Source organism: Tamandua tetradactyla, chromosome 6 (genome assembly GCF_023851605.1).
Source record: "Tamandua tetradactyla isolate mTamTet1 chromosome 6, mTamTet1.pri, whole genome shotgun sequence".
Classification (NCBI taxonomy): domain Eukaryota; kingdom Metazoa; phylum Chordata; class Mammalia; order Pilosa; family Myrmecophagidae; genus Tamandua; species Tamandua tetradactyla.
In genome coordinates, this window is record NC_135332.1 from 84,935,257 (window position 1) to 84,952,195 (window position 16,939).

The 16,939-nt window shown below is 52.6% G+C and overlaps 1 protein-coding gene across 7 annotated transcripts in view; it reads left to right on the plus strand.

Annotated features, from left to right (window-relative positions):
* TSNARE1 (t-SNARE domain containing 1) overlaps positions 1 to 16,939 on the plus strand; it is a 146,414-nt gene that overhangs the window by 50,818 nt on the left and 78,657 nt on the right. For 6 of the 7 annotated variants that reach the window (XM_077166649.1, XM_077166650.1, XM_077166652.1 and 3 more), the window contains exons 2-4: positions 2,717 to 2,841; positions 11,750 to 11,899; positions 13,305 to 13,814. In XM_077166649.1, coding sequence (XP_077022764.1) covers positions 2,754 to 2,841; positions 11,750 to 11,899; positions 13,305 to 13,814 — 748 coding nt within the window. In that variant the 5' untranslated portion in view covers positions 2,717 to 2,753. The remainder of the gene's footprint in view (positions 1 to 2,716; positions 2,842 to 11,749; positions 11,900 to 13,304; positions 13,815 to 16,939) is intronic. The other variant, XM_077166655.1, reaches the window with a different exon arrangement.

Genomic DNA, 16,939 nt, shown 5'->3' on the forward strand with positions numbered 1-16,939 from the left:
TCACCACCCTCCCCCTGTCTATGTGGGACCTGACTACCAGGGGTGTGGACCTTCCTGGCAACGTGGGACAGAAATCCTAGAATGAGCTGAGACTCAGCATCAAGGGATTGAGAAGAACCCTAGAATGAGCTGAGGCTCAGCATCAAGGAATTGAGAAAACCTTCTTGACCAAAAGGGGAAAGAGTGAAATGAGACAAAGTGTCAATGGCTGAGAGATTCCAAACAGAGTCGAGAAGTTATCCTGGAGGTTATTCTTATGCATTAAGTAGATATCACCTTGTTATCCAAGATGTAATGGAGAGACTGGAGGGAACTGCCTGAAAATGTAGAGCTGTGTTCCAGTAGCCATGTTTCTTGAAGATGATTGTATAATGATATAGCTTTCACAATGTGACTGTGTGATTGTGCAAACCTTGTGTCTGATGCTTCTTTCATCTACCTTATCAACAAATGAATAAAACATGTGGAATAGAAATAAATAATGGGGGAACAAATGTTAAAATAAATTTAGTTTGAAATGCTAGTGATCAGTGAAAGGGAGGGGTAGGAGGTATGGTATGTATAATTTTTTTTGTTTTCGTTTTATTTCTTTTTCTGAATGGATGCAAATGTTCCAAGAAATGATCATGATGATGAATATGCAACTATGTGTGATATTGTGAATTACTGATTATATATGTTGAACGGAATGATCAAAATAGGAATGTTTGCGTTTGTTTGGTGTTTATTGGTATTTTAAAAAATAAAATAATTACAAATTAATAAAAAATTTAATAGACTATGAAAAATAAAATATGAAATAAAAACAAAAACAAAAAAAACCCTGTAACTTAGCTCTGGCCCATGTGCTTCCCAAACAAACAAACAAGAAACCAAATAAACAAAAATTCAACAAATGGTGCTGCAATAAGAGGATACTCACACGAGAAAAGAATGGCATGTGACCCTGCCATACAGCATACAAAAAAGCAGCAAAAAAAATCTACCCCTTATCACTTGTTTCTCCCCTCCACCCCAATTAGTTGCCCCTGTTAGTGCTGTGGTAGAATTGATGTCTTCCTGTTAACTATTGACCATAGCATGCAATTTTGGAATACCCCCCATGCCCTTCTACTATTGACTCTTTTGTTCAATATCAGACCTTTGAAGTAGTTCATGAGAAAACTTATTTTAATTGTAGATTTAATCAGTAGGATACATGGAATTATACATAGGTACATAGATATTTATAATCATTATATCTTCTTACTGGATTCAACCTTTTATCAATATATAATATCTTTCTTTGTCTCATGTGATAGTTTTGACTTAAAGTCTCTTTTGTCTGTGAATAATATAGCCACTCCAGTTCTCCTTTGATCACTATCTATATGGAATATCTTTTTCTTACCCTTTTACTTTCACCCTGTGTGTGTTTTTGTAGATAACAAGTGAGTTTCTTGTAGATAACATACAGATATATCATGCTTTTGTAATCTAATATGGCAGTCTTTGCCTTTAATATGGGAGTTTAACCCATTGACATTTAAGGTAATAACTGAGAAGAAAGATTTACTTCTGCCATTTTACCCTTTGTTTTCTGTATGTCTTGTATGTTTTTGTTCCTCAGTTACTCCAGTACTGCCTCTTTTTTTGTATTTGGTTGTTTTTTTTTGAAGCATATCATTTTGATTTCCTACTTCTTTCCTTTTCTCTGTATTTTTTAGTTATTTTCTTAGTGGTTTACTTTGACTAGTATCGACCTCATTTAGGTAGTCTGTGAACTGCCCTCCTGTGTGTCTCCATCTGACATCTGGAATTGTATTCTTATACCTTGTTGCCCAATAACAGGGACTTATAATGTTATTTTGCATAATTGCCTATGAAATCATATGGGGGGAGCAGTTATGAGCACAAAGTGCAGTAATGCAGGATTCTGCACTTACCTGGGTGGTCACCTTTACCATGTTCTCTTGTTTCTTCTCATGACTTCCGATTACTGTCTGGAGTCCTTTTCTTTCTGTCTGTAGGGCTCCCTTTCACATTTCTCGTACGGTTTTGTTTATCTCCTTCTGGCCTGGGGCTGCAGTTCCCTGGAGGAGTTGGCTGGGGCAGGCAGGGGCTGAGCCCCCCATGGGAACTGAAGCCTGTCCATTTATGGTCTCAGTAACCCACAGGGGCAGGGCATGCCATTAACCTCATTTTACAGAGGAAGAATCTGAGGCCCAGAGAGGCCCAGCAGTGCCCCTCGAGCCTCGGAGCTGAGAGTGGCAGCAGTGACAACCCCCGGCAGCTGGCCCCAGCTCCTTGCCTCTTACCCCACCCTGGAGAGCAGAGTGTGGGTGGGCTGCGTGTGGGTGCTCAGCCGCTATGCAGACTGGGCCTGCACAGGACAGTGGACATGAGCTTCAAGTGGGGAGAATTGACTGGGCTGGGTGGCCCTAGAAGCCAGGCGGCAACGGGGCAGAGCTGGGTGGGGCAGTGGCCTTGCCTCTCGGGGTCCCGGCGGGGACGAGGTCATCTGCTTCCTACTCCTTTCACATCCCCATGCTGTGCTAAGCAGAACCCAGTGTGTATGTGTGGGTCCTGGCCTCCAGGCTGGGCTGAGACTGGGGGTTGCCTTGGGGAGGGCACAGCAGAGCCCAGACATGGGACTGGGGCGGGCATGGAAGCTGTGTGTACCCTGCATCTGAGCTGAACCCCTGTCTCCCCCTCTCTGTTTTTATGTTTCTTCCAGTTCAGGGAGGAGGCTGGCTCTCCCCTTCCGTGAGAAGATGTCCTATGGACCCATTGCTGGCGGGGGCGGCCCAGGGAGCCGTGGCCCTTTTGGGGGACCCTCGAGACAAGGCTATCAGCCCCTAGGTAATGGCAGTGGCCGGCAGCTTGGGGGCTGGAGGAGGCAGTTGGAATGGGCAGGTGGGGATCTTGCTGGGATGGTGTTAAGGGGGGTGGGGGGTGGACCAGTGGCATCCCTTTGACCCCTGTTGCCTGTGAAGTAAGACCCCAGGACTGGGGAGACCAGTGGGGGTGTTGGGAATGGGCCAGAGCGACTGGGCACCAGGGGGCTTGCCCCAGGTGTCCAGGCCACTGTTGGGCTCCCGAGGTACAGAGCCCGGAAAGGTTCGACCCATACTGAGCAGGTGACAGTTCTCATTTCACCTGGGGCAGGGAAGGTGTTACCTTGCATGGTATACGGGGGTGGAAACTGAGGCTGGCATGGAGTGTGCATGTGTGTGTGTGAGGTTCACTTGTAGATTTCACTGAGTGCAAGCCCCTGCTCCTTGTACTTCACTGAACTTTGTCCTTATGGCCACCTGAGAGGGGTTGCCACTGCCTGTCCTCCCCTCTGCTGCCCTCTAGCCAGCCCCTCAGGCTCTGACTCTGGCAGGTCTTGCTGCTGCTCCAGGCAGGCAGGCCAGTCAGCTGGCTGGCTCCTTTATCTTGCTCCTGGCAGTGGGGAAGGGGATGGGATTCAGGACCCTAGAACTCTTAAGAGGCTCATCTCTGCAGACTTGGCTTCTACTGGCCAGGCCCGGGCGTTTGGTTTAGCCCCTGGCCAGGGACACCCCCACACTTCAAGGCTCCTTCTTGGCTGCAGGTGCCCCCGTTAGCCTGGCTTTTCCAGGGCTTGGGCCTGAGTTCTCTTCCCTTGTAGCTTCTCCCCACCCTCCCCAGCAAAGAGGAAGTGGACAGGTCTCAGTCACGGCAGCAGGGCCCATGCGAGTCCAGGTGGCTTTGTGGCTGCATCTGTGTGGTCCCCACCTGCCCCAGGCATGGCTTTTCCCCTCCCCGCACTGTCATTTGGGCCTTTTCCCACCTCCCTTCTCCCTGGACTAGGCCGAGGGCTTGGTGCTGGGGTACGCGGTGCCTGTGCCCAGGGCTCCCCTCCAGGATGCCAGCGCCTCCTCTGCCCTCCACCTCCTTCTCTGCAGTGGGTGCCCACCTGGTGTGGCCTGGCCTTCCGTCCCCTGCTTCCTGCCATGATTCCAGTGGCATCTGGACCTCAGGCAGGTGCTGGAGAGCAGGTGTAGCCCTGGCCTTCCCGGAGCTCACAGTCTGTCGGGGGAGATGGTTCTGGAATGATTTTAAGTGCCCAGGAGGAAATGAAGGAGGCCCAGGGTAGATTCTGTGTAGAGCAGGGAGCCATGGGCTCTTTTGTGTCTTACCTGGGGGGCACAGAGGGCCCCTGTGCAGAGGTGACATTTAGTGGGGCTTAGACCATGAGCAGGATGTAACTGTGTGAAGACGTCAGTGAACTTGGTGTGTTGAGGACGGTGCTGTGGGGTGGGGGGGGCTGCGGGGCAGATCCCCTGTGGTTGGTGGGAGGTTGCAGCTTGGCGTTGTTCCAGAGACCACCAGGGGATCGGGGGTGGGGTGGTGAGCTGATTTCTTTTGATGTGTGTAGGTTATCAAGTAGATTCAAGGTTACTTATATATGTGTGTATATGGTTTAAACACATACCAGACTTAAGTACACATACGTACATGTCTGTACACAGGTACACATCCACCTAAGCCTGGATATTTAATATCTTAAAGATTGATGACACAAATACCCAGGTGTTCTTTGTCCAGCCTCCTCCCCCTCCTTGAACTGTGCATTTGCCGCTTCCTCAGTTTCCTCCATCGTCTGTGTCCATGAGTTTGAGCCACGATGTTGGAACCTTGCCAGGTGAATCACCCTGCGTCGGCTGGGTTGTCCATGCTGTGCCCGAACCGTCGGCGTGGCTGCGCGAGGCTGCACCTCGCGTGTCTCCCCTGCTGGGCTGCACCATTGCACGTGTGCACCACGCAGGGGAGGGGGGACCGGGCCATACCAGATGGCTCCACGTGTGAGGGACGTCTGGCTGCCCCGTCTTATGGATGAGACTGCTAAGGACATACGTGCCTGTGTTCCTGGCGCCTGCACCTGTGGTTTCTCCGTGCTCTCCGGAGAGGCCGTCTGCTCCCGGGGCAGGGGTTTGTATTTCCAGCTCTGTAGAAAGCCCCATGCTGCCTCCAGGCGGCTGCACTGACACGCCCGCTTCAGAGCACTTGCGTGTGCCCTTTGCTGCTTGCCCTGTTGGCCCCAAACCGTGCCAGTCCAGTGGGTGTGAAATGGTTTCCGCTGGTTTGAACTCACATCTCTCTGGAACTAGTGGGACTGAACATCTTTTCAAATGCTTATTGGGCATTTGGGTTGTCCCTTTGTGTACCTGTTTTTGTTTATTTTTTTCTTGGGTCTGTCTTATTCTTACTGATCTGCAGGATTTCCTCATTTATTCTGGGTGGGAAAACCTTGTCAGATAGATGGGCAGCATATGTCTTCTGATTGGAGCTTGCTTGTCATCACGGAGTCCCAGTGACAAACAGAGAGGTTCTTGATTATAGCAGACCTAAATGCATGGGTCATTTCCGTTGGAATGTGTGTTAGTCTGACGCATTGCACCACAAGAAGTACTGCCTTTACTTTCCTCTAGCAGCCTTATCCCTGGTTTCCCCAGTTAACGTTTTCACTTCCCTGAGGCTTGACCCCGTGTGTGGTGTGAGGACTAGTGAGACTCTAAATTCATTTTTCTCCATCTGAAGAGCAAAGAGTCCCAGAACCATTCATTGGAAATTCTGTCCCTTTTCTAAAAACCTGCAGTGCCAACTCTACAACAAATGAGGTTTCTGTAGAGGGTCTCATGGTTGGTTTGTTTTATTCCTATGCCCAAACCTATCCAAGTGTGTTTGACTTTGTTGTGATTCTTGATACTTTTCAGGACAAGCTGGCCCACCTTATTTTCCTACAGGAATGCCTTGGCTGTTTTTGGCCCTTTGTTGTGCAATATAAATTTCAAAATCACTGTGCTAAACTGCCGGGTTGGGGCTGCTGCTCCCCCACTGGCTTAGCCGTGGGGGTGATGGGGGGACTGACGCTTTCTCCTGCTCACTGTTCCAAGCCACGTCTTTGTATTTAAGGGGTCTCTTTTCATCTTTTTCATGCAAGTTTTATAGTTTTCTCCATAAATATCTTACTTATCTTTTATTAAATTTATTCTAGCAAAATAAAAATAAACATGTTTTGTTTGCCGCTGATGTGTGCAACACAAGTTGTTTCTTTAAAACAAAGCCCAGAGATCTCACATCCTTCTTAAATATACTTTTTTAACTATCTAAATGCAGAAGATTTCAAGCATACATGAGAGGGGGCTGAGTAACGCAGGGCCCCCGGGCGCCCTGTGCCCCTTGTCTCTCCTCGGCCCGCGGCCCCTTGTTTGTGCCCCATGCTCAGCCTTGTGGACTGCGTCCACAGGAAGTCCAGACGTCAGGCCATCTCACCCACCGTGGGACCCTGTTCTAGTTTGTGAGCTGCTGGAATGCAATATAACAGAAATGGAATGGCTTTTAAAGAGGGAAATTCGTTAAGTTGCAAGTTTACAGTTCTAAGGCTATGAGAATATCTAAATTAAGGCATCCAGGAAAAGGTGCCTTGGCTCAAGAAGGCCAGTGATGCTTGGGGTTTCTTTCTCAGCAGGAAAGGCACACGGTGACATCTGCCAGCTTTCTCTCCAGGCTTCTTCAACAGCTTTCCTGGGGGCATTTTCTTTATGCATCTCCAAAAGTCTCTGGCTGTGTGGGCTTTGTTGGCTCTTTCCAAAATGATTCCCTGTTAAAGGGCTCCTGTAAGCAACCCCACCATGAATGGGTGGAGACACATCTCCATGGAAACCATCTAATCACAGGTTACCACCCACAACTGGGTGGGTCACATCTCCATAGAAATAATAATGAAAACCCCACCCAGCAATATTGAATGAGAATTAAAGAGCATAGCTTTTCTGAGGGTACATAATGGCTTCAAACTGACACAGATGTCTTTGTTACAATGCACTTATAAACCCTGAAACTCAGCCACAAACGTCAATATCTACTGTTCAGGTTTTAGTTGCATCATAAATAACTACAGTTTTGCAGTTGTTTGTCTGAGTCAAGAGCTGACCAGGATCCACAAAGTGCAATCGGACGCTGCCTTACTGCTTACAAGTTTTTTCCACCTCTAGCTATGTCGGGGACTTTTTTTTTTTTTCTCTCAAAACTTTTTTCCTGTCGAGTGTTATTGATTTTTACCCACTGAGTATATATTTAGCTATTTTGTTGGACTGTTCTGATTGATTATACTAATTTGTCTGTGGATTCTTTTTCTGTATAGAGTCAGTATCATTTGTGAAGGGTGACTTTTTCTCTTCCAATCCTTTTACCTCTTTTTCATTTTCCTGCTTTCCTAACCTGGATGAAGCCCTTAGCACAATGTTCAGTGGCAGCGGTGATTATGTTCTTTATGAGTTTATGGGAGAAAGATATTGTGTGCTCCTTGAATGTTTCTGGGATCTTGCTGTAAAACTGTCTGGGCCCAGTTCTTTTTTTTTTAATTTTGTGGAACTGTTTCTGACTACCAATTCAATTTCTCCATGTGGAAAAAGCTATTCAGTCTATTTCTTCTTGTGTCAGTTTTGTTTGGCTGCAGCGTTCTGGAAATGTCTGTTTTGTTTAAATGTTCAAACGTATAGAAATAAAAGTGTACACAGGTGCCTCTCCTGGTCAAAGGCAGCCCCAGGCAGTGCTGGGCAGAGACTAAGAGCGTGGACCCTGGAATGGGTGGTTTTGGTTCTCAGCCTCCAGCCACAGGACCAGAACCAGCTGTGTGACGGAATCATTGGCCCCAGGACCAGATGTGGAACCAGCTGCAGGATAAGCCGCCTGACTGGCCGTCATGCCTGGCTGCAGATCAGACCATCTGAGGTGGACTCCTGAGAGTCCATGTCACTAGGGTGTGAAGGTTAAATGAATGGGTGCAACATAAATGCACATACACTGCTTAGGCACCACTGGGATTGCAGCCAGCCACATCCTCCGTGGCTGGTTATTGGGTGGCAGTGGTGGTTTTATCATCAGTGTTGACTGAATCACATCCTCTTTTATTCCTAATGTCACTTATCTGTGCCTTCTCTATTTGTATCTTTTAATCAATATTGAGAGACTTGACTGTTCTGTAAGTCTTCACAAAGAATGGACCTGTAGCTTTCTTGATCCTTTCTATCACCTATTGGTTTTTAAACTTAATTTCTGCTCATACATCTATTATTATCCTCCTCTCTTAGAGTTGATGCCGTTTCGTTTTTTCTAACTCCTAGGTTGGATGCTTACATCACTAATACTTGGTTTTTATTCTGTTCTCATGAAAGCATTTCAAGTGATAGAATTTGAAACAATCACTGCTTTCATTGAACATCACACATTTTAAATATAAAGCATTTTTGTTATTGTTTCGGTCTTAATATTTTCTGGTTTCCATGATAATTTCCTCTTTGACCCATGAGTTATTTAGGAGTGTATTTTGTAAATTCCAAATATATATATATTTTTCCTACTTATCTTTTAGGAGTTATTTCTAACTTCATTGCATTTTGGTTAGAAAATGTCTGTATTGTCCTGGTTTGCTGAAAAATTGTTGAGGCTAAAGGCTTATTTTGGGAGCCTGGTGCAGCGTTTCCATATGTTGGCGTGGCCAGAGCTGACCTAACCCCCCTGCCCACCTTCGGGGTATAGATTGCATTGGGAGAAAGAGGGTAAAACTGCCACTAGACCCCAAAACTTTTTGTTCAAAAGCCAAACTTTGTTGAGAACAATGCAGCCTCTCTACCATGGGGTGGCCTGGGGAGGCTTCTGGGGTAGTTTCTGGGGGAACTTCTGGAGGGCTCCTGGAAGTGGTTTCTGGGGTTTACTTCTGGAGGTGGTTTCTAGGGGTACCTTCCCTGGGGAGGAGGCTTCTGTGGGTGGCAGGGCTCAGACTGCAGCTGAAAGGTAGGTGACCTCTGGGAGAGGCCCTCCAGGCAGGAGAGTGGGGTCAGGCAGGATGCCATTTTTTTCTTGCACCCGCTATGAGTCCCGGCAGCTGCTGTCTGTCCCGGGCCTGCCCTGGGCCGGGCGTGGCCGTTTGTGGAGGGCGGGGGGTGGGTTCAGAGCATGGCAGCTCTCAGAGAGGAAATTATGCGCATCTCAGGTCATGCCTTCATTGTAAGCTTTCAGACAGTTGCAGCCACAAGTTACCTGTCAGGTTATTAACATGTGAAACACTTAGATAAATAGACTCCCCCAGCTCTCCGTAACCATGGGCCACGGCAGGGACCAGAAAGGAAATGCCGGTGTCTCCGAGGTCCCTGAAAAGTAGCAGGACCCCCTGGTCACCAGGGAAATGGAAATTGAAGTAGCAGCTGGGTACCATCGTTAGCCTAGAGCAGACACTGGCACCTCGAGGAGACACAGTGCTGGCGAGTGGGGTGAGGGCTCCCCGCTGTGCCTAGGAGTAAATGGCAGCGCCCACTCTCCTGGAAATGGGGCTGTGAGTTTCAGGACCCAGAGTGTCCCCACTCTTGGCCCAGGCCTCTCGTCGGACTCGGGGATCAGGGCGGGTGCTCGCTGTAGCCTGAGATGTGGGGAGCTGCCACATCATGCTTTAGGAAGATGAGACAGCTGACTCTGGGGATCTGAGCTATGCCACGGCCTCTCCCACACGTCCTGTGGACACCTCCAGCCACGGCTGCCTCGGGGATTGTGGCCACCCCTCCCCAGTCACTACACCGGTCCAGTGCAGATGTCTTGGACCCGAAGGGAATTTACTGACTCCAGTCCTCGACTGCACACTCCCTTTCCTCTTCTCTCTCTCCCTGTCCTCCCTTCTCCCTCCCCTCTGCTACCCACCCATCTCTCCTCCCCTCCTCCTGCTGGAATGCCAACTCTTGGGCATCCAGAGCCTGTGGGAGCTCCAGTACCCTGCTGGTGGGTGGTCCAGGCTGGTCCGCCGATGCCCTCTGTCCTTCATGACTGGAGCCTGCCCTTTCTGCCTTCCTGCCTCTGAACCCCAGGAGGTCGGCTTCCTGCAGTCACTGTCTGGCATTTTCCAAGGGGTGGGAATGAGCGCAGTGACTCCCTACAGGTGGCTGCTGGAGACAGGGCACCCCAGCCCCAGCCCAGGTCTTCCCGACTTGGGGAGATGGAGTCCGAGGTCCCTGGGGCCAAAGGTGCCCTCCCACTGTGAGCTCTGGCTGATCCCCTGCTGCTGCCCAGACCTCTGTTTGGGGTTGGGGTCTGCCCCTCTACTTCTAGGAACCCCCAGCTATGCTTGCACCCCTTTCCGGGATCAGTCTGCCCTGAGCTTGCTTGGCATATACCAGATGCCCAGGCAGGGTTTCTTGAATGAACGAAGGAAGGAAGGGGGAAATGCATGGTTGTTTTGTGAGCCTTCCAGCTTGGTCTTTGGAATGAGCCCCTGCACTGCTGCAGGCCTGGCTCCCTGCAGGGCAGATGTGGGTGCCCCATTTGCAGTTGGCAAGCCAGGGCCTGGGGAACTGATTAGGGCTCTGTCCGCACAGGTAGGTGCCATTCTCAGTTACCGTCTCACCTCCTGCCCTGCTGTTTCCTGTCTTCCTTTCCCTTCCCCTCTCTTCCTTTGGGTTCCCCAGCCTGGAAACCAGGAGGAAAGTGGTCAGATTCCAGGGAGAGGTGCAGGGCTCCGGTGGAGTCTGCAAAACTGCGGGTGCTGCTGCCTGCCTGTGGTTTGTGGTTTGGGGCCCTCCTGTCTGAAGCAGGGGGTTGGATGGGGCTGCTTTGTGGGCTCTCCCCCAGCCCTGGGGGCCGGGTGGGGTGGTTTGCAAGCCCGGAGCTTGTGGCTGTCCTTCTGTCGGAATCACGCTGGGCTGCTGTGTCTCTTCAGAAGGGTGCAGGACAGGAGCTGAATGGGGCACCTTGGGGGACTGGGAGCATTGACTAAAGGACCTTTCCAAATAGCCGCTGCCCCAGGTGAGCTCAGCAGTGGGCCGTGGCCAGGGACAGGGTGCCCCAGCCCAGGGACTTGGCAGAGACAGTAGGTGTGGTCCCGGTGCTCTGCCAGCTGTGTCACCCTGACGCCCTGAACCTGGCATCTTTGCAACCCCTGGTAATGTACTTGAGAGAAACCCAGAGAGAGCAGAGTTGCCTGGAGAAGGGCGGGTCCCCGCCTCGTGTCTGGACTCAGAGGGACCTGCATGCATCGAGGGACACCTCTGGGCTTCAGAAGTGGTGGCTTCAGTGTTTTCTTAAGGCGCATCTTAAGATGGATTTCTGTAAAGCAGACTCAAGGCATTTTTTTAAAAATAAACTACTGTCATTAAAATGTCAGTTAAGATGTGTTCTCCCTGGGGTCCCAAACCCATCCCAGGTCCTGTTTGGGAGCCCAGAAGGGATGGGAGAGGCCGAGAGGCATCTCCGCCAGGTGCTGCCCAGCCTTGGGTGGTGAAGAGCATGGGGTCTCGCCCCCACCTCCAGTATGTCAGAGAACACTGCCTTTGTAAAATGCAGTAAAATGTTGTCATACTTGGATGTTGTGGCTATTTTGAGTTGCCATAAAAGTTTCTTGGCATGTCTCCGTTTTGTCCTTCATTTGTGGCCAATTGTGATGATGGTCCAAGGACCAGCCTCATCCATGACCACCTGGCTCTGTATCCCCTGTCCTGGGTGGTTTCATCCTAGTTCATCCAGTTCAGAGAAAGTTTCTGAGCATCTAAGATTCTGTGTGCTGGCAGAGCCAGTAAGGGGGTTGTTCCTGGAGGATCATGGAAGTCAAGGGGACTTCCTGGAGGAGGTGGGCCTAATGTGGAAGTTTCTCTGGCATGGAGTGATTGGAGGGACTGGGCTTCTGCTGCTGACCGCGTCCTGCATGGCTCACGCCAGGGCTGGCTGGAGTAACCATGCTGTCCCTTGCTGTCCATAGAGTGCGCTAAGTGTTGGAGCGAGTACGGAATCCGCCATTTCCCCTGCCCAGCACCCGAGAGCAGCCCCGAGGACCCCCGCGGGGGGAAGGACGGGGAAGGCGAGCTGGGGCCGGCGGGCATGCCCAGAGGCCTGCGGGCCAGGAGGCGAGGTACTTCCCTCGGGTGCGGGCTCGGGGGGTCCCGGGATGGGCACCCCACATGTCGAGCCCTGATGGGGGAGAGGCCTGTGGGTGGGAGCTGGTACAAAACCCAGGGCTCAGGCTGGGGTGTCCGGAAGTGCCGAGGAGAGGAGGGAGGAGGCTGGAGCGTATTCCCCCCAGCCTTTCCCCTGCGAAGCAGGTGTGGATTTCATGGTTGCTGGGCCCTGACAGGAGGGTGGCTGTGATGGCTCAGCCTGCCTTAGGCCCCTGGACTCCACAGGAGTAGCTGGCTCATGCTAGGAGTTCTCGACCAGCTCCCCTGGGCTCTTAGCCCCAGGCTTCTCCTGGTGGAGGGATTGGGCTAGAGGGGCTGGCTGCTGGTGCCTGACTTAGGAGGGGTTAAGCAAGGTGAGACCACAGAGATGGGGTCTTCTGGGTTCTGGGAGCCAGAGGCAGGGGGGCAGGGTGCATCCCAGCACTCCTCTCTCTGGGTGCTTCTCCCGGGGTGGCATGTAGGGCTGGCATGACTCCATCCTCAGGGCCCCTATTGGTGTGCTGGGGAGGGTGCATTGTTCCAGCCTCTGGAGGGCCTGAGCTGATGGGGTGCAGCCCCATCTCCTGGAACCCCTAATCTGGTGGGGAGACAGGCCTTGCACTCTGGAGAGCCTTGGGCCAGGGTGGAGCCAGGTTCTCTGCCCTTACGGATGCCCCAGAATGAGGGGTGCCCCCACTTTGGGAGACCAGGCCTGGCCCTGCCTTGAGGAAGTCATGGTCTGATTGGTGACAGGGCTTCTGCGTGAGTAGTGGCATAGAGAAATATCTGACGGACACTGCTGGCCTAGCCCAGAGGACCCTGTGTGAGTGGAGGGCCCCCGCCCCCACCTCTGCTCACCTCCTGGAAAAGGAAGCTGTAGCCAGCAGACACAGGGGCTCTCTAGATCATGCATGGTGACACCAGAGCTGGGTGGACAGGGCATTGGGGGGCTCAGAGAGGCAGAGCATCCCGCATGTCAGCCATTGGGGCCACCCTGGGTTGGGGACATCCTAGGAGCAGCCTCGCCCCCTGCCCTGACCCCAGAGGGCCTCTCCCCCGGATCCTGGCCCGAGACTAGGAGGTGAGTGAAGAGAGCCCAGGTGGCTGCCGCCGCGTGCCTCAGCTCCTGTGTTCCTGGGGTTCCATGGCTCCTGGGGTAGTAGATGGGCTCGGTGGGAGCCCTGCTTTGGAGATGGGGCCCTGGGACCCAGGAGTCGAAGTGCTGGCCTGGGGGCACCCCGCAAGGAGGGGCATTGGCCGGCCGAAGACTGTGGGCTCCCGAAGCAGAGGCCCAAACTGAGGTGCCCAGTGAGCTGACTGGAGTGGTCATCAGCACCGTGGCCAGGGCCCCCTAAAACGCCACCTTTTGGTCCTTTCCAGGGCCCAGTATCACCCCCGAAGGCTGCCAGATGGTGGAGGCCCCCACGCTGCCCGCCGCCGGCCCAAGGAAGGACTCGGTGGCCGGGTCCCATGGCCGCATGGCCGGGCCTGGCACTGCCCGGGCCAAGAAGAGGAAGCCCAACTTCTGCCCGCAGGAGACGGAGGTGCTGGTGGCCAAGGTGAGCCAGCACCATCAGCTGCTGTTTGGCACGGGGCTGCTGAAGGCCGCGCCTGCCCGCAAGTACCGCGTGTGGGGCCGCATCCTGCAGGCCGTGAACGCGCTGGGCTACTGCCGCCGCGACGTTGTCGACCTCAAGCACAAGTGGCGGGACCTGCGTGCCGTGGTGCGGCGCAAGCTAGGCGGCCTCCGCAGGGCAGCCCCCGGCCCCAGCACTGAGCCCGGCGGCGGGCCCCAGGCCCTGGCCCTCACGCCTGTGGAGCAGGTGGTGGCCGAGACCTTCTCCTGCCAGGCTCTGTCCTCCGAGGGCCTTGGCCCAGAGCCGCGCACAGGTGAGTGCCCGTTCCCACCGCAGGGCTGGGCTGCCTCTGCCCTGCTCCCTGCCCCCGTCCGGGGCCACCAGCACCTCCCTCCTCTTCCTCCCCTTCACCCTCTCCCCGCTCCTTCTCCTTCTCTTCCTCCTTTCCTTCCTCTTCTTTCACCTTCTCCTTATCATCATCATCATCATCCCTACATTTGTCTGGGTCATTCTAGTTTTTTCATTCTCTTACTCCATTCACTTATTCACTAATGTACCTGTCTGTCCGTCCATCCACCTGTCCCTCCATCCATTCCTCCATCCACACATTAAGCAAACATTTCTAAAGTATCAAGGGCACTTTAGAAGAAGTGTCGACTGCCTGCTTGGCTCTTGCCTTGGCCTTTCTCTGTTCTCCTATCTCAGAGCTAAGGGCTGGGCAGCTAGTTCCAACTTTTGGACTATGACCCATAGTACGAAATATGTTTTATGTTACAGCCCAGTGTGTACACACACAACTGAAAGAAAAGTTTATAAAACCATGCTTACCCTTATATGTTTTTCTTCTCTGTTCTGCCTTGCCCTCCCCTATCCCTTCCTTTCCTTGACATCTGCGAAATTGCCAGCTATGACTTGCTAATTTGATTTTATGACCCATGTTTCAAATCTGCAGTTTGAGCCACGTGCTTGGTTATAGGTTTTGATATCCAGAGGCCTGGGCAGGGCCCTTCTCATGTGGACTGTCTTCCCAGGGAAGCCTTTCCTGTGAAGGTCTGTCCCCTTGGGAGGCTGACAGAGGTCAGTGTTGGGGCTCAGTGTGTGGTGGGGAGCCCAGGTCAGCACAGAGGATTGGATGCTCCTTAGCTGAGGCAGTGAGGACGTGTGTCTGACGCCAGCACAGCAGCAGCCACCGCAACAGCAGAGGAGCTGGAAGGGATGGTAGGCGGTAGCCCTGCACGTTGGACTCCAGCATCTCGGAGACAAGTTTAGCATTCTCCTTCAGAGGCGGAGTCCCTGGATATGGGGTCCCTGGAGTAACAGGGACTGTCATGGGTCGGGTCAAAATGCTCCTCAAGACGCTGGCTGGGGTGAGGAATGGAGTGTCTGCTCCGCTGAACTGGTGAAGCTGGTGAAGCTGATGGAGCCCAGAGAATGTTTTGAGTAGGTCCCCACAGCCTCCACCTGGATAGAAGGTGGGCTGTTGGGTCCCCAGGCTCCCTTATGACCAGGCAGCAAGGACTGAAAGCCTCTGGGACCCCATGAGCTGGCCCCACTGCAGAAGAGTGTCTGGTCATCGTTTCTACTGGGTGTGGCGCTGCCAGGGATAGCCTTCTCCTTGGGCAGAGGGGGCTTGAGGCCTCCTTTAGGCAGTGGCTGGGAGAAGGAGCTGCATGTGTTGGAGAGAACCCCATCTTCAGTCTCAGGGACCCCTTTTTTGCTTGGTGTGGTTGGTTTTATAAAGGCTGTGGCCTTGGGTCAGCCATGTGCTCTAGATGGGGCCAGGTAGCCTCAAGAGGAGGCCAGTGGTTGCATCCAAGGATGGGGTGATGATGGTGGAAGGTGGGTGATGGTGGGTAGTGATGTAATGATGAGGTGATGATGGGGTAATGGTTGGTGATGACAGGGTGGTGTGGTGATGATGGGGGAAACTAGGTGATGATGGGGTAGTGGGTGATGATGGGGTGATGATGGGGTGATGGTGGATGATGATGGCGTGATGGGGCTTTGGAGGTGACTCTGAAAACAGCTGTCTGTCATGAGGCTGTGGGCTTATTGGCTTTGGCTCTTGCCAAAGAAGCCCCTCTGCCCTCCATGCAGGATTTGGGTGGGAGTCCTTGTGCCGCGGAGTCCGGTGATTGATGAGGGCTGTTTAGGCGATTGTGTTGGGGTAGGGAAAGCTATATGTATTGTCCTGGGGATGGCATGGGCAGTAGCAGGTTAGAGACCCAGCCCTCAGTTGTTAGTACTGTGCCAGTTGGCCGAGTGACTGCATGACTGACGGACAGTACCATTCCAGGGTGACCGTGATGTGGGTGGTAGTGGAAGAGGCAGTGCTGGGGAATTGGGGGACAAGGCTGGTGGTCCTCTGTCCCCCTCAGACTCCCTCACCTTGTGTCTGAGGGTCTCGAGCACCTGTCCTTGCATGACCCGCCTTGCCTTCTGTCCTGAGTTGGGGCCCAGGGGTGTACTCTTTGGTCTGGGGTCTGTAGTGCCAGGGTGGAGGGTGGGTTCAGATACAGAGGTCAGAGCGCTGCGTCTGCCTGCTGCTCTGCCAGCTTCCCACCCCAGGTCATATCCCACAGATCTCACAGCCTCTCCACACCCTCTGAACTCTGTCTAGTACTGGTCTTTGTTTTTCAATAATAAAATCTTTCTGCCCTTGCCCCAGCAGGAGACAAGGGTGCTGGATTATCATATAGTCTGAGAACCTACTCCAGGGCAGGAGGGGTGGGCAGGGGTGGGGGCCTGCCCTCAGACTTTCCCCACATGCCATTTGAACCCCTTCCAATGTAGGGCCCACACTTGGGAGTGATGAAGACAGAGAAGACAGTGACAAGCCACCTCCGGGAGCTATGGCAGGATGGCAGCACAGCGGAGTTAGACACTAAGAGTTTATGGAGCTGGGGAGATGGAAAGGTAGTGGCGGAGGGGAGTAGGAGTGTATCCTTTTGTGAGTACCTCTTCTGTCTCAGGTAGATGAGTTATATTCTCGGAGGGGAAATTTCTTTAATTCCCTACCTGGTTTTAGACTTTGAAACAGGGTCCAGAAAATGCATAAAGAACGCAAAGCATGAAATGGAAGCAAACACATCTTTGGACTAGGAGCCATCACCTTCTAGTTTTCCTTCTGTGATGCAAAACGCCGTGCACTGTGGATGTCTTCTCCACTCGGGCGGGCAGTGTCTGGGCTCCTTGGTGCCATAGCAGAACCTGCGTGCTGGCCGAGGCTCATGGAGTTCTGGGATCCCTGAGACTAAGAATCAGAATGGTCCTCAGAACTCCAGACAGTGGAGTCCCTCGTTAGACACATGGGGATGCTGAGGTCGAGAGCGGCCCAGTTGGAGCCTAGCCCAGGTCTCTCCTGCCGCTGGGTGGGGGCTTCTGTCCCAGTGGATGTTCACTTCTCGTCCTCTCCTGTCTACCTGCCCTGCCTTTGGT